Source organism: Zonotrichia leucophrys, chromosome 7, assembly GCF_028769735.1.
Source record: "Zonotrichia leucophrys gambelii isolate GWCS_2022_RI chromosome 7, RI_Zleu_2.0, whole genome shotgun sequence".
Classification (NCBI taxonomy): Eukaryota; Metazoa; Chordata; class Aves; order Passeriformes; family Passerellidae; genus Zonotrichia; species Zonotrichia leucophrys.
In genome coordinates, this window is record NC_088177.1 from 31193746 (window position 1) to 31215532 (window position 21787).

The 21787-nt window shown below is 47.9% G+C and overlaps 1 protein-coding gene across 3 annotated transcripts in view; it reads left to right on the top strand.

Moving 5' to 3' along the window:
• Positions 1 to 21787, top strand: part of MARCHF4 (membrane associated ring-CH-type finger 4) — a 99876-nt gene that overhangs the window by 54629 nt on the left and 23460 nt on the right. For 2 of the 3 annotated variants that reach the window (XR_010440947.1, XM_064717864.1), the window contains exons 2-3: positions 12575 to 12736; positions 21532 to 21724. Coding sequence is in view for 2 of the 3 variants with exons in the window: in XM_064717864.1 (XP_064573934.1) it covers positions 12575 to 12736; positions 21532 to 21724 (355 nt within the window). In the remaining variant the exon portion in view is untranslated. The remainder of the gene's footprint in view (positions 1 to 12574; positions 12737 to 21531; positions 21725 to 21787) is intronic. The other variant, XM_064717865.1, reaches the window with a different exon arrangement.

Below are 21787 nucleotides of genomic sequence, written 5' to 3' on the forward strand. Positions count from 1 at the left end.
AGAGCATCAAAGACACACCAGCGAAGATCAGTGTCCATGCAGACAGGTGGCCAGCCATGCTTAATAATTTTCCCTTCAACAACCTTATTTTTTCAAGATCTTTGAACACTGTGGACACATGTAGATAAATGAAGAGCAAGGATCACAACATGGAGCCTTCCCCAAACCCAGCAGCAGGACATCAGCAGAGCTGTGGGAGGGAGAGCTTGGGCCAGGGCCCACTCTGCCCATGCCATCCCCACACAGCTCCCATCACACTGCAGCCCATGAGGAGCTTCTGTGGCTGCTGCAGGTGTTTCCCATTCCTGGAGCATCGCCCTGGAGGGTGATAGCTGGGTAATGAGTTTCTTTAGTCTTGCTTGAATGCTCTCGGCTCTGCAGACACAACTTCTCAGTGTTTGACATCAAAGAGCAGATGAGTAGCTGATTACACAATACCCTGCCCTGAGCAGTTAGTGGGACTTCCTCCAGGAAATAGATGTGTGGATAGTGATAATTTCTGTGCTTATCTCTCTACCAGCCCCAGTCCTGCAAAGGCAAGGAAAAAAACCACTAGGAGCTTTCAAAAGCCTCTTAAAATCACAACAAAGACCAGGACTATTGTACTAAAGGAACTCAACTCTTGGGACTTGTAGCCCTGTCCCCTTTGTACTCATGACATCCAGGGCAAAGCAATGAGAGCAGCTTCCCTCTTTCCTCTTCTCTTTCCAGTGCCCTTCTTCCATCCCAGCTGCTTGCATGAACAACAGTGAAGGAGTGAAGAGTCTTGCCAGAGTACAGCAGGTCACTCTCAGGGAAGTGGGCTGGGCATTTTCATGTTGTTCCTGGCTTGGTGCACCAGAAAGTGGAGTAGAGCAGCTGGGTGGATGTAAAGGACAACCCCATCCTAAAAGCTGAGTGCAGGTTAGATGGATAATAAAATCTCCAGCACTGGAACTCAGGAACAGGTATTTGAGCCTTCCTGTGTGGAGACACAACTTGCTGAAAGTACGGTAAGTTTTTACAGAGGAGATGTGTTGTTTCAGAGAAAGGCAGCCTAACCTGTAGCTAAGGAAGGCCACAGCCCAGTCTGACTGGACATAGTTCACTGACTAACTAATCCTGGTGTGGAAGGAGGAATCGTGCTTGGCACAAACAGGTTCTGTATCTGATGCAGCAAATCTTGTGGGGAAAGGGCAGGAGAACCAATTTGACAAAGCACAATAAAGACCAATAACAGAGAGATAATAATTCATATTTCAATAGGGCATCTTTCATACTGAGGGGTACAAATGATTTGGCCACTGTCTGAAGTTCAGCCACTTCTGGAGTGGAGCACAGCTGTACATGGCATCTGACATTGCCTCAGTGTTGATGTTTTTGTTAGTATGTAAGCTGCCAATCAGTATATCTTCAGAAGGTTATCACAGAGTCACATGATAAGTCAGCCCTATGTAATGCTTAATATCTGTGCACTGATAGTGCTGAAACCTCAAAGTCCTGGCACTGTTTATATATGCACATTTGTGTGTGTGTATTTCACCTGTTCTTCAACTTGTGCAAAAGACTGATAAAAAAAAGAAAATGGCCTCTATAGCCCACTTGACTAATGTTACAGCTATTCTTACATTTATTTCTATTTTCTCTCCTTTCTGTTTCATATTCTGCCTGTGAAAGGAAAGCTGGATTCCCCAGCTGAAGTAGGAAAATGCAAGAAAGGCTTTCCAGGAGATGTATGCAGGCAAAGACTGAAACACATGGATTTATGCAGCTTTGTATACAGGAGGCTTTTTGCCAGGGCAGCCCTGAAAAAATCACAATTAGTGTTGTGCAGCTTCCCCTGGGGACAGTGCAGCCAGTGCCACTGGTACCTCTGGCTCTATCCTATTGGGCCGCTCTTGACTGGAAAGTTGTCACACTGTGCAAAAGGATTTGGGGATTAAGCTGCCTTTTCCCATGGTGTATTTTTACTGCATTTCAGCTAAGTGGGCCTGTGGGTTTATGAGCTCTGGAGCAGGCTCCTGTGATGGCAGGGAGGAGGGTTCTGAGAGTCAGCAAGAGCATGCTCCCCTGCCTCCTAATCCCAGCCTTTTCCCAGGGGACTTCACCTACTTTCTCAGGATGACTTGAAAATGGAAAGCAAATGAAAGGGCAGTGTGACCACTCTTGCCATGGCCAAATGGTGTGAGACACCCTGCTTTTATCCTCTCCCTTACCCCATTCCTTGCTCAGGCTGCTCCGTGCTGTCACTCTTCCATCCGTCTCGCAGCCCCCTGAGCTGCCAGCCCTGCAGACACCCCCCAGCACAGCCCTGTGAGTACTTCCCTGGATCCCACTGGAGAGGTGCTGCTGGCAGCTCTGCCTGGTGGGATGCTGAGTCGAATCCATCATCATGGCACAAGTGCATCCTGCAGGCAGCTGCTCTGCTACCTATGGCAGACACCTGCAGAAGAAACCCTTTATATTTATGGCTGGTTTTCAGCTCACTGCCAGTAAAGGCAGTTCAGCTTCACTCTGGAGCATCATTTAGAAGGGAGGTGCTTCTGCCTCCAGTGCACTTTTGCCAGCGAGATTTTGAATTTCTGCCAAACACTTAAGTGACCTTATGGCAGGACTGGAAGGCAAGGCTCTGGAGCTCCACCACCCTGCTGACCCTGTGGGTCTCTGTTCTCCCCTCAGCTGCCTCCTTCATGTATTTTTGTTCAGCATCTCTGCTTTACGGTTGCCTGAGACAATAAAAAGAAATGCCTTCACCGCAAAGACGATAAGGAACTTGATCTCACATAAATTGGGATGTTCTGAGAACCATTTTAATTTCTGCTAATCAGCAGATGAAAAATGAATTACTTCAGATGTCATGTCCTATTGCACGAGTCTTGAAACGTTTGGAAAAGCCATAACAGAGTTACCCAGTAATTGAAGGGCTCTACATGAGTGAACTTTGTAATTGCGTGTTCTTCTCCTTGAGTCTGGGAGGCAGAAAGGAAAAGCAGATCAGGCCACGTCTTAATGAACCAGCTCAGTCCCGCAGTGCTAGTGAAGCCAAAAGTAAACAAAGCACGCTCATTATTTTATATCACAGCTCCCCTGCTGCTGCTGCAGCCACGTGTGTGTGGTCTCCCACCTCACTTCTGCTTTCAGCCCCCTGCCAGGCTGTCCTCAGCCTTCACCCCAGGTGCCCCCAAGGCCAGCAGCCCACATTTGAGCTCTCCCTCATGCCACAGGAGACACAAACAGCTTTGGAGACAGACATGGCTTTGGAGAGTTTCCATCTCTGATCTGCCAGTCTTGACCATCCCAAATGGAGCAGGAAAAGCTCCTGCATAACCATTCCCATCCAGACCTGTTGGGACAGTCCCTCCTGTCGTGTCCTCACTCCACATCCAGCTGGAAAACACTGAATTGAGTAGTGGAGATTTGCTCTGTGCTTCTGTTTGCGCCTGATTGGTTTCCACTTGTTGAATGTGCATGTGGCCCCCTCGGTTCCTCACAGCACTGCCCTCAGTCCTGACTGGGGATCCCTTGAGGGTATTATGGCAAATGACAGCCCTCAAATCCTGGCTGCCATCATCTGCTCCCCTCCTGTACTGATGAGATGGTACAGGGTGAAACAGCTCCTAAGCTGTTGCTGCACTTTTGGACAGAGCATCTCACTGCTATATGACTGCCAGTAGCACCTGGCCATTTTCTCATTCCTGAAGAACCCAGGAAGATTAGGCAAATATTACAGCGTAAAGATTTTCTCAGGCCTAATGTTGAAGGGTTTTTCAGCTTTCTCTGAGGAAAAGAAAAACCACAAAACAAAACCAAAAAGCCTATTGGTCTGTTTGTTTCACTGTCTTTAAAAGTGGAGAGTCAAAGCAGCATCCATTTCTGTAGATTTTCCATGGCTGTTCCTCAGCAGTTGATGGCATAATGTTTCCTGAAATGGCCATTAGCTGAATATCTTTATGAACAGCTTCCCAGGGAAGTAGCTGCAAAGTTCAATTTGCTGAATTATGAGCACATCTCGGATAAGAATTGCATTGTACAGTACTTGCATTCTGAAAGCATTAACTTTATACTTTGAACTTAGAGATAGCAAGGAATAATTGCTATCTTTTTTATCTATGAAAAAATAAGTATATTTAGAAAGATTTTATTTGGATGATGCTTTCTCTAGTAAAAAAGCCATTTGTACCCAAAAAAAAGAAAAGAAAACTTCTGTAATTGGTTGTAGATTTATTACAAGAAGCCATAACTTAAGGGTACTTTTTTTGTATTTTTTGTATTTGTTCTGAAGAGTTGTTTGACTTCATGGTGTCGCATCAGATTTATCCCAGCATCTCATCCTAGGGAGCAAAATTGAGTTCCCTCTTGTATCTCACACAGAATAAATCTAAGTATTGTCTGAAATACTTTAAATTTAATTAAGAAGAGCCAGAGTGAAACAACAGTGGATTTCTTTTTCAGAAGTAACTAGAGTATTCTACCTCATGAAAGGTTTGGGATCTAGAGTAAATCTCCAGAAGCTTAAAGCCCTCAGTACCTTGGGTGAAAGCCCAGGAGCTACAGTTCATGACATTTCTTCTCTGGGATGCTGAAATGGCTCCACTCTGTATTCAAGAGGAGTCTGGAGCTGAACTCAGTGCAACACCAAGTGCTCAGGGGTGTTCAGGTACCTTGATTTCACATGTGCAGCACTGTGACTTCCATGCACTGAAGGCTCTTCACTTAATCGGTGCTATTATCACACCTGATGAGGCACAGCAGGAGATATTTGAGACACTTGCCTTTTGATTCCTTGCAACCAAGCAACATTTAGTAAGAATTACTTAAATCAGCTAATCAAAAACATGTTCAATGACATTAGGATGAAGTGGGCTGTAGAACACATAAGTCAAGTAATTTTTCTTGTGAAAATCCTTCTGTAGAGAGAAAAGCAAATAAATATCATATTCTGTAACCTCTCTGCTCCTTGGGCTATTAATAATTAATTCCTGATTCCTTATTCTGTATTTCAGGTAAGGTTCTACTTTGTTGTGGTGCAATAATTTTTCAGGATCAGTTTCAGCTGCTTTGTCATGGGTTTGCTGGTGGCAGCAACAACATGGCAGGAGTGCTTGCAGGTCCTGAGGAGCTGATTTGCACTGAGGACTGCTTTGCTCTGATTTGCTCTCATTTGCTTATTTGCTCTGAGGAAAACTGATGGGTCAGGATTCCTGTTCAGAGGAATCTCCTCTGAGAAGGGCCTGTCTTGGCAAGACCAGCACACAGAGATGGAGTTCAGCATCTTTCCTCTCAGTTAAGGGGGACCCTTAGAGACTGTCCTTCCCTCTCACTTCCCCTGCAGTGGTGGACTCAGGTGAGAATCAATCCCCAGCATCCCTTTCCATGCTGTCTCCCTTCCCTGGCCAAGTGGGAATTGAATGGCTCTCCGCCTTTCACCTTTCACTGGCCTGAAACCAGGTGTTAAAGTACTCCATAGCTCATTGCGCATAAAATGCCCTGTGATTCTCTGTTTCTCACAAAAATGCTTTTTTTCTGCTGCTTTGAAGGAAATTGGTGTTAAGCCATGAGACACCCAGCCCCTTCCAAACCAACTCTCTTTGGTCTTTACCAGTGGTGGCAAAGAAGTGCCCAGAGCTGTTGGATAGTACCAGGCTGTGGGGAAACACATGACCAGGTTGCTGTCAGATAAATACTGAAACAGCCCCAGCCTAGATTAAGTCCTTTTTTTCCTTTTTTATAGTGAAAAGTGATTGGGTCACGTCCAAATATTTTATATTAAATTCTACAGCTTGCCTGTTTTCTCTTCTGTTACCAAGACAAACACGCCCCAGCTCCCTGACAGATCACATTAAGCTCAGTGGAGCGGTGTTCAATCACCTTGCTCTGGAAATCAGTGCAGGAGTGAGGGCAGAGCCACCACTCCAGACTGCTCCCAGGATGAGTCACCACAGCAAAGGCTCCTGCCCGAGTGAGCCAGAGCCACCTCTCCAATGCGCTGGGCTTTCTGCACCCAGGACCTCTCAAGCCTCTTCTTCTTTCTTTTCTTCATGAGATTTTATTCCTTGTCTTCATGCCTCTCTCCCACCTTCCTGCCCTGCAGAACTCTTTAAGGTTTTAGCAATTAAGGGAGGAAAAGAAGGCATCCTCTTTCCTGCTCCTTGGCAGAGCTGAGAGATGATCTGAGTGCAGAGGAACCCACTCCTGCTCCTGAGTCTGTGGCACCATTACTGACCCTTTGGGAAGGTGGAGAGCAGAGGGTGCCCGCAGGCCTCTCTGACACGGCACACATCCCTGTTAATAGGCAGTGGGGATCCCCTGGGGGCGCAGGGATAGTGCCACAAGGGGTCTTGCTTTGGAACATCTTGCTCAGAGGTGGCAGAGTAGGAGCAGAGCAACTTGGCAAAGAGGGCAGCCATTGCAGCTGAGGGCCCTCTTGGGACTTTTCTGTTCTCTTCTGAACAGCCTTAAGAAGGGACCTCCAATGCCTCTGTCAGATGCCTGACCTCCACATCCCTGCACTGTTGTTGGGCATGGGTACAGGGATCTGATCCATTGTCTGCCTCCAGCACAGCTGAGACTCTTGAGTCATCTGCTTCAACCAAAAAAACATGTTTTGACTTAAAACATGGGCAAGCTTTGTTCCTACCCTGATGAGCAGCCAGATGAGGTGATGGTCCCTCAGTTCTGCAGTGACAGAAGAGTCCCCAGGGAGAATGGTAACGCTCAGAAAATGGAAAGTCTTCCTTCCCACTTCTCCATCCCACTCCCAAATTCTGAGCTGACACCTCTGTCATTGTCTGTCTCAGCAGTGGTGACAAGCACAAAACACTGCAGACGGGAAAGAGCAGAGAAAACTCTAAATTTCGCTGGTCTGTGGTGAAGCCAGAGGCTATGGGCATCAGCTGCTCAGCTGGGGAGTCATGCCTCTTGTGACAGTGGTGGGATGAGTTTTCCAGCAGAGGGAAGATGCAGAGCAGGTCCCACCCTGCCCTCCTCACAGCTGTGGCTGCAGCCTTTCATGTTTTCATCAGAGAGGTGCAGAAAAAGCCTGAGCAGCGTGGCAGCCCCAGCACTCCTTGCAGGTGCCACAGCAGCAGCCTCTGTGGGTGGAAAGGCAATTTGTGTTGTTTTTGAAGCATTGGGAGCTCTGCAGATGTGATGGCTTTTCAGAAAAGGCTCACTGGAACAAATGAGGCGTTTTGGCTCAGGACCTTGTGAGATGCACACCTTTCTCAACCAGCGCCCACACTGCCAGACATCACCAAAATACTCCTGGTGGTCCCAGAGGGGTGTGTGATGGTTTTGCTGGGTGCACTAAAGCTGAGATCCCTGTCTGCTCACACCCAGCCTGTAGGCAGAGATGCATGAGGCACACAGAACAGCCAATCCCCATTGAAAATTGCAGAAAACCATGACAAAGCAGAGCTGTGCCCCCACCACACCCATCTCAGAGCCCCCAGCCTGACATGCCCAGCTGTGGCTGCTCCTTCCTACTGCCAAGAAGTTGAGGAATCCTGGAGAGGGGCCCACACCTCTGCCACAGCTGAGCCTGCAGAGACATGATCCTGACCCAGGGAGCTGCCAGGCCGAGAGCACACACCAGAGGCTTCACCAGGCAGTCACAGACTTAATAAAAATCGCAGCTAAGCAACAGAAAATTGTCCAGAGCTGGATTTTTCTCCTTTATGGGACTGCATTTTATCTTGCTGTTGGGATGGGGGTACTCACAGCACCCCAGGGCACACAGATCTTGCCTGCCATGGGCAGTGCTATCTCTGCATGGCACAGGGATATTGGGTCTTGCAGTGGAGCTGTGGGATGGTCCAATTCTGATCACAGAGATGGCAGTCTGGATGATTTATTTTTCTAATCACTTGCATAGATTCTCCTATAGGGTCTCCAGATTTTAGGGAGGTGCCAAGCTGGGGTATTCCCCCAGCTGGGTCAAGAAAAGGCTCTCAGCAGATTTCTGCCAAGATGGAGATTGGGATCAGCTCCCAGCTCTGCTGAGGTGCCTGGGGAAATGCCATCTCACCAGAGCCCCATACATAACCATGTCTGTGCTATCCTGGACCACAGGAGACCTAGCTCCACTCCTCCCTGGGTCCACTCTGTGTCAATTTGCTCCAGTACTGGAGAATTTCATGCAATATAACACATATGTATACACACACATTCACATAGATACCTATTCCATGTCCCTTGTTGCCTGTTGCTGGCTGGCACAGGGCTTGCATGCATGGGGAAGCATTTGAGATGCTGGTAACAACGTGTTTGGTTCAGAAGGATGGAAGAGCAACTCTTGTAAGTGTGTGAAGACAGAGTGGTCATTAGTACATGTTCATTGAAGTTTACCAGCTGTGTAACAATGGGCTTCTCTTTGCCATTTTACTTAATTTGTCTGTAATTATGTTCCTAATATAGAAATCATTTGGCATTTATTTGCTGTAATAAAACTTCCCATTGCATTTAAACTCAATGTGAAGATTTAAGTATATTTAGGAGACACAGCTGAAGACCTGAAATTAAATGACCCTGGCTTCCTTTTGCAAACTAGACAAACTCAGATAAATGCTAGCAGTCAGATACACACATGCAGATCTGTGAGCAGCCTCAGCAGCTGCATGTACACCCCAGAGAGAGATGGCAGCCCGTGTGATGGGACAACTCCTCCAGCATCTTCTCATTGATCTGCTCTGGCCCAGGGCACTGCTCTTCTGCCTGATGCTTGTGCTACTTTGCATACCTGAGCAGGAAAAATGCACAGGTAAAGGAAAAACTGCAGGTCTTAAGATCACCATCAACTATCTTGGTTTTGTGCACAGCTTGCACTGGCACTCAAAATGTTTGCTTTAATGGTTGCGGTAGTAGGATATTGGGCCAACCCAGGAGACCAGCCACATCCTGGCCCAGTGACACCATCATCCCCAGCCCTGCCCTGTTTAAAGGAGACTGGGTGGGCAAATTTGCTGTACTTAATTTGCAGTTAAAAGAACAGGCCTAGGAAACACATCCCCTGTCTGCCTGCTGGTCGGTGAGCAGCTGCAGCTGTGGATGGGCCCCAGCACTGATAAATGACAGATAAAAGCCAGGCAGAGCTCTGCCACCACCACTCAACAGGGGTGACGCTGCTCCTGACGTGGTTATTTTCTCCCTGGATATACTGAGCACCACAAGCACGCACTGGCAATAATTTTTTTTTCCCCATCCTTTCTCAGCACTCCTGCCAGTAGGCTTTAAATAGCAGGGGCCAGATAATCATTAACCACTTTGACGTATTGCAGCGGGGACAGACTGGGAGTTCAGACAGAAAGGACAGAGCTGGAGCAGAGCTGCACTACTGGTGCATCTCCAGCAGTATTGTCCTCCTCAGGGTAAAGCCAGTTCAGCCTGGCCTCGCCCTTGCTGCTCCTTGAGACAAGCTTCCATCATACTGAGAGATAAGGAAAAATATTATATATATATAATTGATCAGTAAATTACTCTTTCCAGAAGTAGGGAAGAGCATTTCATGCATATGTTTGAAATGGTTGTGGCTGAGCCAGAGCGCCTTTCACTTTTTGTTAACGCTGGTTTTTCCTAATTTAGACTTGGATAGCAGAAAAGAAAAAAAAAAAAAAAAAAGAAGGCAGGTGACCTGACTCCAAAGCACACTTCAGTGTTTCAGAAGAACAAGATGACAGTGAGCAAATTGAGGAGGAAGCTTGCAGTTGGGAAGCATTTCTCCACTAGTTACTGAAAAAGGAAAAATGCTGCTTAGACTCATCCCAGTGATGAAATGTAACTCTATAATGGGAAGTTGCAAAAATAAATGTTGTGAAATAGGGAAATAGACCCTTCAAAGGGTTTTTGGAGAGCAGTCCCCACAGGGATTTGGTGGGAGTGCTGCTGTTTGGGCACTGGAGAATATATTGTGCAGACCCATCTTCTACAAACTTGCAAAAATGAGTATTAGGGATTTAATTCCCATCTCTAATTGCGATTTTTGTCCCACTTTGGGATTGCTTTTGTGTTCCTGTAGCTTTTAGCAGCAAAGGACTCTGTACAGCAAAACCTTCCTGTGTATCACAGCCAATGATCTGTTCCTGAGCTCTCTGTACAGACAGCAATGAGACTCCTTCTCCCTTGCTGTACAAAGGATTTATTCCTTTAATATGCCCCTGGTGTTTGTTTTTCTGCTGCTACAGGAGTGCATGTGCACGTGTGTGCTTGTGGCAGTGTTTTACAAATGCCTGCTGTGGATAGAATTGGGCTTCACAGTATGCAAAAATAGCTGTGTGCCACATACAAGGATGCAATATTTCAGATGGCTGGAGAAAATGCGATAAATTGAGTTTTTGCTAGATTTGCTAAAATCAAGTTACTGGGGGATTCATCTCCACAGCTGAATCCTGAGTTTGTAGGAGCTGGCAGGACTGTGTGTTTGAGCATCACAGTTAGGGAGGGAGACTGGGTCCCCATGGTGCTGTAGGACATCTGTGAACATCTCTTGGCTCTGAAGAGAGAAGCTCAGATTTCAGAGACTCATTTATTACAGAGCCCCAGAAGCCAACACGAGTCCAGGCTGTAGCTGCAGCTTTTCCCCTCTGCCTTTGCCTGGAGGTTGTTGCTCTTAGTTCCTGCTCCATCCTGCTCCATTCCTGATCCCTCATCATCGGTGCCTCCAGCTGCTCGTTAGATAAAGCCCAGGTCCTGCACTCACCATTTTGAGCCCTGCAAGAGACCCTGCTGTGCAGTGAGGTGGAAAGGCAGGGATGCTGCAGATCTGGGAGGTTTCTGCGTGACCTCCTTACTGCTGGGGCCTCACTTGTGTGCTGAGGGACAAAGCTGTTGACAAAATAAGGCACCAGGGACTGAGATGAGAAGGGCGGACCAGAGGCACAGGGCAGTGGTCCTTGCACCAGGCTGGCTCTTGGTGTGGAAGAGGTTTGGCGAGTGGGGAAGCAGAGGAGTTGTGCCAAGTTCTGGTCCCTCCTTTTGCATCCTGTCTGGCAGTGCCTGCTCTTCTGGGCTCCTGATCACTCTGGTGATGTCCCACCCCAATTTCAGCCAAGGGCACAAACATGCCCAGCCAAACCTGAGCCCCTCAAATTGGACCTCATATGGGGAGTTTGAGTGCCAGATGTCAGTGCTCATTCCCATGTGCACCTTTCTCCCATCTAATCCTTCCCTGCTTCCCTTCTTCTGGTTTGCCATGTCACCCCTTGCCAGGTGGATTTGTATCCCCTCCAGTATATAATGAAAACCAGTAACAAGTATAGCCAAGGCTGGGTTTGTAACACAAACAGTTATTTACAGTTATGCTACAATTTCATGAAAGATGACATTTTTAGGTGACCTAGCTGAAACAAATGAAACGATTAACATGTTCGCATTAGGTTTCGTAAAAAGAAGTATCACTCTTGCCCAGTGTGGTCCTCACTTCCTCAGGTCTTGAGACCTGATGTAGTGACCTAGAAGCTGAGACAGTTTCCCACCAGGGTTAGCAAGAGCAGGATCTGGTTCATAACCCGAGGCAGTTATGGATGTCCTTTACCATATCCAGCAGTGTCCAGTGCCAGGATCTGTTATCCTGGTGCTCCATCAGGCTAGTCATGAGGCTGATCTGGGCTGTAAGAGCAAATATCTTCTCCCCAGCACTGAAAGTATGATCCAACCTTCCCTGTCCCATAGATATCCTGCCTTTAAAAGCTTTTTAGTCTTGGAGCACAGTTAAAGAGACTACTGGAATCTATACTGTGGCTTTTAAACACTAAACAGTGAGGAGTAAAATGTAATGGCTTTCTCCTAAAATAAATAAGCAATGGCAAACAACTGTAAATGGCTCCTGAGCTTGTGTGCACAGAGGAATTTAGTCTCATGGTGAACAGCATGATAGCAGATAGATCAGAATAATAGGGAGTGTTTGTGGATGTTTGTGGACCCTGTTAAAAGCTGAACCAGAAACAAGGGAGTAAGCCAGGAGGTTCAGTGTTTCAGCCACCACTCATAACTGTCTGGGTTGCAGGCCAGAACACAATTTGTTCTCCATCTTGCTTGCTTCTAGGGTGCAAATAGCCAGCCCTGTAGTTCACCAGTATGACTGTCTGGGATGGTAGTGTGGGAGAGAAATTTGAGGACATTTTGCATGCCTGGGCTTGAGGAAGCTACATGGGTCTGAGCAGGCCATCAATCTGCAGCAGAGGTTGTCTCACAGCTTATCACCACCACCAACCTCACTTTCTAAAATAGGCAGCAGAGAGACAAAAACCTGAGCAATGAACGGATGGTGTCTGGTTTCCAAGAGAAGTGTGTCCACTGGTTGGGGTCAGTGTGGGTCCTCTGGAGTGGTAAGAGTTGTGCTCATCCAGCTTTTCCTTCAGTGGTGACAAGGCGTGTAAGACCCCAGTGTTTGAGACTGTTACATCCCTGACATCTCATTCACATGAGCCAAGCATTATTAGAGGGAAAAAGGGGTGGGAGCAGCATGATTGCCTGTGCCAAACCAGGTAAAAAAGGAAGAAAGTTCACATGGTGGATAAGGGAGCTTCTGCCATGCCTGCCACGTGTGCCATGCTGTGGAAGGAGGGGAGCCTCGCTGATGCTGTCTGTCTGTCTGTTTCAGGGGGAGTTGCTGAGCCCGTGTCGATGCGATGGATCTGTGAAGTGCACGCACCAGCCATGTCTGATCAAATGGATTAGCGAGAGAGGCTGCTGGAGCTGTGAGCTGTGTTACTACAAGTATCACGTCATTGCCATAAGCACAAAGAACCCTCTGCAGGTAAAGGTACTAGAGACATTTCAAAGTCTATTTATTCTTGTTTCAATTTTTGTTTCTGGGAGCAAGTGGATTTTACCTGTGTGGGTTTTCCTTCCCTGTGCACAGGGATTCATATGTCTGAGACACTCAGAAAGGATTGCCAGGGGCTGGTCCAAAGAGGCCCCCAGACTCCCTTGGGAGTCTGCTCTTTCTCTCCTTGGCAATTCCTATATTCACTTGCCTCCTGTTGAAAATTCCACAGTAGTGCTAAAATACCTCACATTCAAATGTGTTCATCCACTGGAGACCCCAGCTGTGCCTGCCTCCAGGGCCAGGCAAGGACTGTGCCATTGTGGGATTTACTGCAACAGAGCTCACAGTCTGTGACTGAGCAGTCGAGACTCCACGTGTTTATAGTTGTGCCATTAATCCTGATCCCCTCCTGCTGAGACTCTGCTGTGTTGGCGTGAGGGATGGTGGAGGCAGATGGAGGGTTCTTGGCACTCTCCTCTCTGATCTCACCCCCTTTTTCACTTTACTGCTCTCACACAGTCATGGCAAGGCACAGGAGGTGTTGACTCTAAAACTCTGGTCTCTTCAAGCCTGATTCTTGATGGACTTTTGCAGATGTGCACACAACAGGTAAAGCACATCTTTGATGTGTCTGTGAAAGTCATGCAAGGACCCATGTTCTTTCTTATCTGAAAAGCATTGTAGTGAATAAGTCACAATACAGACTGGTGATTTTATATCAGGATTCAGAATGGGGAAACCTGTGTGACTATTAAAAATGGGATAAATTATCCTTAATAGCTATTGATTTATTGTGGGGGCAATGCCTGAAGATGCATTAATTACTGCATGCCTTTGCTAAGCATCATTAGTGCTCTGGCCATAAGGAAGCACATTACATCCAGGCACTTCTGCTTAATCAGCATCATCTGGACTGGAGGGGCATTACAGTGGTTTAGAGACCAGGGTCATGTCTGTAGGGATTTTGGTCTGTCCAGTGCCTGGCCCTCTGTGGGTCACTCTCTACCAGGAGGCAAGGACAGTGCTGGTGATGGTGCCCAGTTGTACAGGGGAGTGGGGGAAGGCAAACTCCTGCTCTCTCCTTCAAACTGTGGTCTCTGTGTGGTTTTTTATAGGCCTGAGGTTACTTACCACATTGAGGAAAAAGGGACAACCCATTAGGACTCCAGACTTAAATGAAGTACTGAAATTAGGGGGACATCATGGGGAAACTTTACTGAGAGAAGGGAAAAACCTGCCTGCTCTCTGAGAGTCCCTACAGCTTCTGATTCAATTTTCCATGAGCCATGGGCTGGACACATCAGTAGTTTCATCCCAAGCCTCAGACCCGGAATGTTTTAATTTCTTGGCTCTAGTAACTCAGAGCAGATTGAAACACAGGAGGGGAGATGTGGACAAAGCAGCTTTTGTTTATTTCTGGAAAGCTGCTCCATGATTGCCCTAATGCTTCCTGTGTCTCAGACTGGGGATGCGATGCTGAGCAGCACTGGAGGTTTGTGAGTACAAATTTGTGAGCCTTTGTGTCCTCAGAACCGCCTTTAATGAATGACTTCAAAACACTCTGCACTTTCAGGGAGCTCAGGGCAATGGGTCAGTGACTTTCTTCCTGTTCCTCACTCAGCTAAAATTTGTTGGAGCTGCTCATGGACAAGCTTCCACCTCACACACAAAACCTTCCGAGCCTGTGCAAAGCTTCTCTCTCTCTGGGCTCCCCTGGCAGAAAGTGGCCTGATCTGGTGGCCTTTGCCATGAACACTGGGTGGCAGAAACAGCTGAGTTAGAGAGCTCAGCTCCAGGAGCAAGGGTCCCACAGCACTGTGCAGATCCGGGGCTTGGAGCCTTCACATTGCTGGCTTAGACTTCACAGCACTTCTCACAGAAGCACTGGGAAATTTGGAGGATGGAAAGAAGCAACTGGAGTGAAAAACCACTTGGCCTGGAATAAATGCAATGTGTAGAGCTACAGCTGTGAGCCTGGGTGCCCTGTCTGGTGCCAGCACAAAGGCACTGCTGGGAAGCAGATGCTACCCTGGCATTAATATGCAAAATCCTGTGGGAAGTGGCTGATACACCAGGCCAGGACTTCCTACCAGTACTCAGGGCTTGGGCCCCCTGTAACCCCTTACTATGAATGCCTCATTTCTCTGTGGCTCTCACCCTCTGGTAAGATACTGGGAAAAGGGGGCAGAGAAGACACAGGAGTTACTATGCCCCAACACTGTATCCCATAACAAGTCACAGCATGTGCAGGTGGGAGGAGCATAATTTCTGCTTGGTCTGCACCCCACATGTGGATAACAGGGGCCAGCTGGACATACAAGTATATCTCAAAGTCTCTGACCTTTCTTCTCAGGGTCTGCTGGAACTTGGGCCCAGTTTTATTCTTACAAGAAATCTCTGGATCTCTGTCACAGTTTTTGGAGGGCAAATGCTGTAGGAAGTCAAGGTCATCTGTTTTTTCCAGACCAACCATAATACAGGCAAGGACCACACAAGCCTCATGTCCTTGTCCAATATAACCTAATTGGGTGATGCTCTGAGCCTGGCTAGATTCTAACCAAGATCATGGCCTACCTCTCTCCTGTGTCCTGTATCTGATAGACTGCTGGGAAGCCAGATCCAGGCAGCTGGCAGACCCTGGATCCCTGAAGCATGTCCAATTGGTCTGAGCAGAGCAGCACATCCAACACCCACATGTTCCCTGGGACCTGCATGTTTCTCTGCCCGTTTTGACATCTGCTGCACATTTTTTGGAGTGCTTAGAAGCACAGCATGGGCCAGATGTGTCTGGAGACTCATGGTGTGGGCAGAGAAGTTACAGCCGGGTTCATGCATAATTAACACAGGCTCCTTCCAGCCTCCAGGCTATTAGGAAGCTTCATACCAGAGAGGGACCTTTAGTCTTCTGTTTTAGCAGAATGAATCTGTGTAAATTAACCCACCCCACTCCCTGCTCCCTGGATTGCAGGCATTTAAGAGCAAAGGTCTTCAAGCAGCAATAGTGCTAACCTGCTGAGGCTGGGGGATTAAAGTTGTTGGACAACATAGCAGGTGTCCTGCCAAGCAGCAGTCAGACAGTGAATGAGCAAAAATATTCCATCAGCTGTGAACAACCAGGAAATCTAGAGCTTTTGTCCGTCCGTCCATCCATCCATCCATCCATCCATCCATCCACCAATCCATTCTGCTGTCCAGTTAGCCAGTCACTGAGACAGGAGTCATAAGCTTGGAGGTTTAAATGCTTCCCTCCATAGTAATACTCGTGTAAAGCCCATGATTTTTTAAAGGCCCTGAAGGCACAGGGGTTTAGAAGCATGTGATCATACTGCCTGCACCCTGGTGCTGATACATAGTGGAGTAGGTATCTACCTTGATGGGCCTCTGAAGTGTATTTAATCTATATACCTCCTTTGTAGTCAGTCCTGAACCACATCCACTCTGATGTTCTGATTTTAGCAAAGAGAAAATCTGTTTGAACCAACCTTCCCAACAACTGTCTGCAGTCTTGATGAGTTCAGCTCTGATTTACAGTTGTTATTTCTGACTCTTCCTGCATTGTGGGCTGTTTCTGCTCCAAAGATCCCCAGTTATCCAATGCTGGGGTTGGGATCTGGTCTCTGTTCTCCTCTGGCTCCATTTTGTCCATGGTGATGATCTGTTAGGAGCTGATGAGTGCTCTTACATGGCCAGTTCATCAGGACACTCACAACTGCAAGAACAGCTGATCTCACAGGGCGTTGGAGCTTCATCCTGAGATGCTGAGCTAAAAAGCTTGAGGCAAGTGTACTGATGTCTCCTGGTTGTCCCAGCCTGCTGAATCAGCTGTGTTGAGCATGAGCTTTGCTTCTCCCAGCTGAGCTTCAGCTGCAGCCTGCAAGCAATGGGTGCAGGCACTGCAAGAGAGACTTCAGGGCCTGTGTGTTAAACAGGAGTTTTCCAGGATGCCAGTGCTGTAGCCTGAGTCTTACCAGATGCTGTGGCACATGGAGGAGGGGGGTTTTCATCATTGCACATTTCCATGACATGGCCCTACTGGGCCCTCCCGCCTCCTTGCTGCATTTCTAGTATCTGAATAAGCCACAGCATCTGGAAGTGTACAGCAGGGAAGCTATGCCACAGCAATGGCTTAATTTTGCTTGGTGAATTTATAAGAAAAAAACATCCTCCAGAAGATAATTGATGGCCAGGGTCTTGGGACAGCAGCAAGGGGAGAACCACACCTAAGCTGCAAATGATCCTCTCTAACCTTCTAGGAAAAACCTCTCTTGCTTGTGACCCTGGGTCTGAGAATTAAATTGCTGACTAGCACAGCTCAGGATGTTAATGATGTGTATTAAGGGGATGTGTCAGATACAGCAATAAAAATAAACTGAACTGCCTGAGGCAGGCATGGAGGAGCTCTCAGGGGAGTGCAGGAAGGCTCTTCCAGCAAATGAGACTTCTTTGCAAGCTGCTGCAGTAAGACATAGACATCTTCTGCAGGCAGTATCTGCCTTGGATATGTTTGTGCTGCTGCTTGGGAACCTTTGTAGACTGCAAGTGCCAAAGACAGGGAAATACAGATCATGCATTAAATACTGTAGTAATGACATTATTCATCTGTGTTACGTGAGCAGGTTTTCACTTACAAATCTGTAAGCAGAATCACTGAAGCAAACAGGGAAACAGGTTTGTGTCAAGTACAACTTGCAGATTATGAAACAATGCAGAACAAGTGACATACTCAAAAGCAGCAGTACCAGCTTGGACCCTGACTAAAATCATCACAAATGTCAGACTGAGCTCCTAAGAAGCCCTTTCTGAGGCATCTGGGTTGCAGATTTTTGTGATTTGGGCAAAATGGGGAAACTTGAGGAAACTGGTCTGAGAGAGAGTGGTCTGCACCTGCAGACATGGGTGGTGTGCCAAAGCACGTGGCCCAGGGGGGTGGTAGCAGGGGACAGACAGACAGCTCCAGACAGCTTCTCCAGAATGGTTTGGAGGGTTGGAGCACTTTTCCAGTGCGGGTGGCAGACCATCACAGAGAACTGCTTGGACATGTTCTGAAGCCATTGTGAGTCTGGAGCTCACAAAGCTGATCCTGTTATCCTGTAGGAGCCTTTAAAGCTTTTTGGTACCACCAAGTCCTTATTCTGCCCTATTCAGCACTGGCAGAGCTTTCTGCCTGCCTAAAGGTCATGTCCCTGACTGACAACCTGGGTGAGCTGAGTTGTTAAAGGTGCACTTATTTTAGGGCAGCTCAGTGGCTACCAGGAGCTCGAGTCATTATCAGCTGGGGGAACAAGGGCTCAGCTTTAGGTCTCTCCCCACAAGTGGGATTGCTTGACCTACTGTGATCTTGCTAGATCTTGAACATTTGAGTGGAGATTTGGAGGGAGGGGGCTGTTTCTGCTGCTAGGCATTCAGACAAAGAGCTTTGGGGGTTTCAGATGTGCCAGTAGAGGGACTCCAGAGTTGCTGAGCAGCTCTACTGGTGACCCAAGGATGATAAGGTCTCCTGCCAAGTCCCTGGTCTGCTGGCTATAATGAGGGTGGAGAGGGCTTGGGAAAAGGGGTGATTTTCTAAGGGCTGTTATGAAATCTGAAAGACATGGTGCTGTGATTGAGGTGAGCTCCTAAGGCTACCAGTGCAGGAACATGTCAAGCCCAGCTCCTGCAGCTGAAATTCATCAGCACATTCCACCTCTGAACAGCTCTTGGACCTTTCTGTCTGAGCACTCATGGGGGTAACGGGGTCTATCTTCTGTCTCATGCTAACATCTTCTATCTCATACACTAAGACATGTAGCAAAATGGAATTAAAAGATGAAAAATAATGACTCTAGTTATTAGTGGCTCAAGCTAGATCTGGGACACTAAATTGCAGTTCTCAGGTTTGCCAGAAAAAAAAATACAACATTTATTACTTTTTTTTTTTTTTTTACTGGAAAATACTAAATTCTTCTGCATGCTGGCTGTTTTCCCCAATGTTCAGCTTTGACCCATTTACCTCCTTGCCAGAGGGTAATCACACCCCAGTGCCACTTTTTGAACAGAGTCAGGACTGCTGCTGTGTGTGTCACTGTCACTTAGTGCCAGATGCAGGGGGAGAGCCTCCTACCCCCTGGCACAGCTGACAGGCTCCAGGCTCTTCATTATCACCGCAGTGAATTACCCAGCAGCCATGCCAGCTGAGCAGTGTCAGGCACTGTCCCTGCCAGTGTTTCAGCCTCTCTGTTCCCAGCCAAGGGGAGCAGGGTCTGAGGTTTTGCACTCAGGTGTAACTCTTCTGTTCTCTGAGCCCCATCCCCTTTAACAGTGTATTCAGTGCTACACCTAAGCCTCCCTTTCTCTGCAGAGCCATGGTGTTGGTGGTACATGGCTTCTAGTTGTAGAAAAAAGTTTCTTTGCTGCTAATCACTACCTTGGAAGGACCTGTTGCTAGCAGAGGCCTTGCAGTATTCCAGGCAGATGGTGAGGAGCCAGTCCATTACCTCCTCAAGAGAGAGAAATGATGCAGAATGATTTGGCTGGCACAGGCGCACGCGGGTCAGTGTGCGGGGCTGCAGTGAAGCCTTCGCACGCAGTCCCAGGCTGAGCTCTCAGCACTCTCATTCCCTCTGAGTCAGCCACTGCCAGTGGAATGGGAGATGAGGTCTGAGGGAAGCTGCAGGGGTGAAACTGCAACCCCATGCACACAGCCAAGCTCCCTCCCCACCACATGAATTTAGTCCTGGAGCTCTGGGCTAAAGTCATTGCTTGCAGATTTGTCCTTTATTGGCTTATGATGCTGTTGAGAACAAAGCTGGAGAGCTGGTGGGAGGATGGCAGAGCTGCTTATCCCACCCTCACATGGCAGATTTGTGATGGGTGCTAGGTGGCCTTTGCTCTGCCTGATGTCAGGAGAGGAGTTGCACCATTGCACCTCTGTTATGGACTCCAGCACGCCTGCAGCATTGGGACTTCCAGGCTGTTCACTTCTCAGTGGCACAGAGGTGCCAGGTGGATTTGATGGAGGCATGGAGCAGGTCGGGCTGTGGCAGAGTGGGAATGGGCTGTTGAAAAGATTACTGAGTGTCCCCAGTGCTGTGTTTGCCTTTGGCTGGGTCAGCTGCTGGGGCAGATGGCAGGAAGGGGACAGCAGTAGCTGAGCCCAGGGAAGAGACTGGGTTTAGCTGAACCCAGTCCTGCTTCAGGGAGGAACAAGCTCTCTCTCTCTGCTCAGCAGCCCAGTGACCATTTCTGTGGCCAACTCCAAATAAGCTGGTACTGCCCACCTCACTGGTGCTACACATCCATGGTGGACAATTTGAGGGCTGTCTGCCCATGCAGGATGTAAGCCAAGGAGCAAGGCTGGCAGAGGCAGAGGAATCTCCTTCAACTGCCACCCACAGACCTCAGCCTCTGGCTGAAGCTCTCGTTTGTCCCTCTCCAAATGCAGCCCTTTTCAGGGAAGTGCATTTGGTTCAGGGGTTTGAGGGGTTTGGTAGCAGTGCCATGTGTGTCTGTACCAGCACAAGTCACCCTGTGCTTCTCACCCTTCAGTCAGGGTTCAAAAGTCCTTGGAAAAAACATTGCTAACTCCTGGCTGGCCTGAGCATTAAAGAGGTATCCAGTACTTGAACTCCCTTCTTGCACTGCAGAAGGATGGGACCAGGCTTGCTGGGTGATCCTGGTGTCCTAGGATACGTTTGACCAACACGCAGGGCTCTGAGATCTCACAAGATTGTTACTTCATGGGGACATTGAATTTGGGCTCAATCTAGGCTAAAGATTTTCAACTCCTCTGAATCCTCTGTACCTGCAGGAGGTTGAAGTCCATCTTTGTTTATCCTCCTGCCAGTCCCACTGTGATTTCAAGGGCATGTATCTCACAGCTAGAGGTGGCCTATATACTTCAGTGCCAGGAGAGACTGTCTCTCCTCAACCTGTTTACACATTTGATGTTTGATTTGCAGAAGATGCTATGGACCATGTCCCCAAGTCTTGTTAAAGACTCCAATTTCTGCTCTTGGTTTTATAGGACAGTTTTCTCAGCAGTGTAAATCTGAGTGGGGAGGTTTTATGCTGGATGACAGAGAGGAGTCTGGGTTTAGGATATTTATAACATTGCTTATACAAAGCTCTTTGACAAAGTGAATGGATTTGGAGGAGTTACTTCTATTTTTTTCTTTTTCTGAGGAAGAAGCATTGACGTTTACCTTGGAACACAGCCTGAATATGTCTTCATCTAAAGGCAGGGTGTCCTGACCACAACAACTTGTGTTGTTTGTAGCACGTTCTGTGGGATGTGCATTGCCACTGTGAGATTCTACCTAGGGCTGTGATCATGTCAGATCTCACAAAGTGGCACAGAGCCAGCTCATATGAAAGAGAGCTTGGTTCTTTGAGATACTTACTCTTTTGGTACTGGGATGCCCTGGATGAGGATGTTGCCTGGCTTCTATTTGAGGGAGCAACTGAATTTATGGTTTCTGATGGCCATCGCAGATCTACTGCCATGGGCATGTTGTTTTTGGTGCCTTGCCTTCATCCATCCTGCCTCACTCAGGTTGCTGTGCTTTCCTGGTGAGATGCAGGACTCCTTTCCATTGCCTCTTCAGCAGTGCTGCCAAGAAACCCAAGGCCGTGCACTGTTGAACAACTGCCGTACTCCATCCCAAATATGGATGGGGTAAAAGCACCTATGCCCAGAGGTGCTCTTTGAGATCTCCAAAGCCACCACAATGGTGCAAAACAGCAATGTGCTCCAAGTAACTAACTCTTCTCTTTTGTCCTCCCTCCCTCCCTCTTGTGCCCTCCCTGTACAGTGGCAGGCCATCTCTCTGACGGTCATTGAGAAGGTTCAGATAGCAGCGGCCATCCTGGGTTCCCTCTTCCTCATCGCCAGTATCTCGTGGCTCATCTGGTCGACCTTCAGTCCTTCAGCCAAGTGGCAGCGCCAGGACCTGCTCTTCCAGATCTGCTATGGAATGTACGGCTTCATGGACATTGTCTGTATAGGTGGGTGACCGTACCTCACACCGTGCCAGCTGCTCACTCACCCCTGGAGAGGAGTGGAGCATG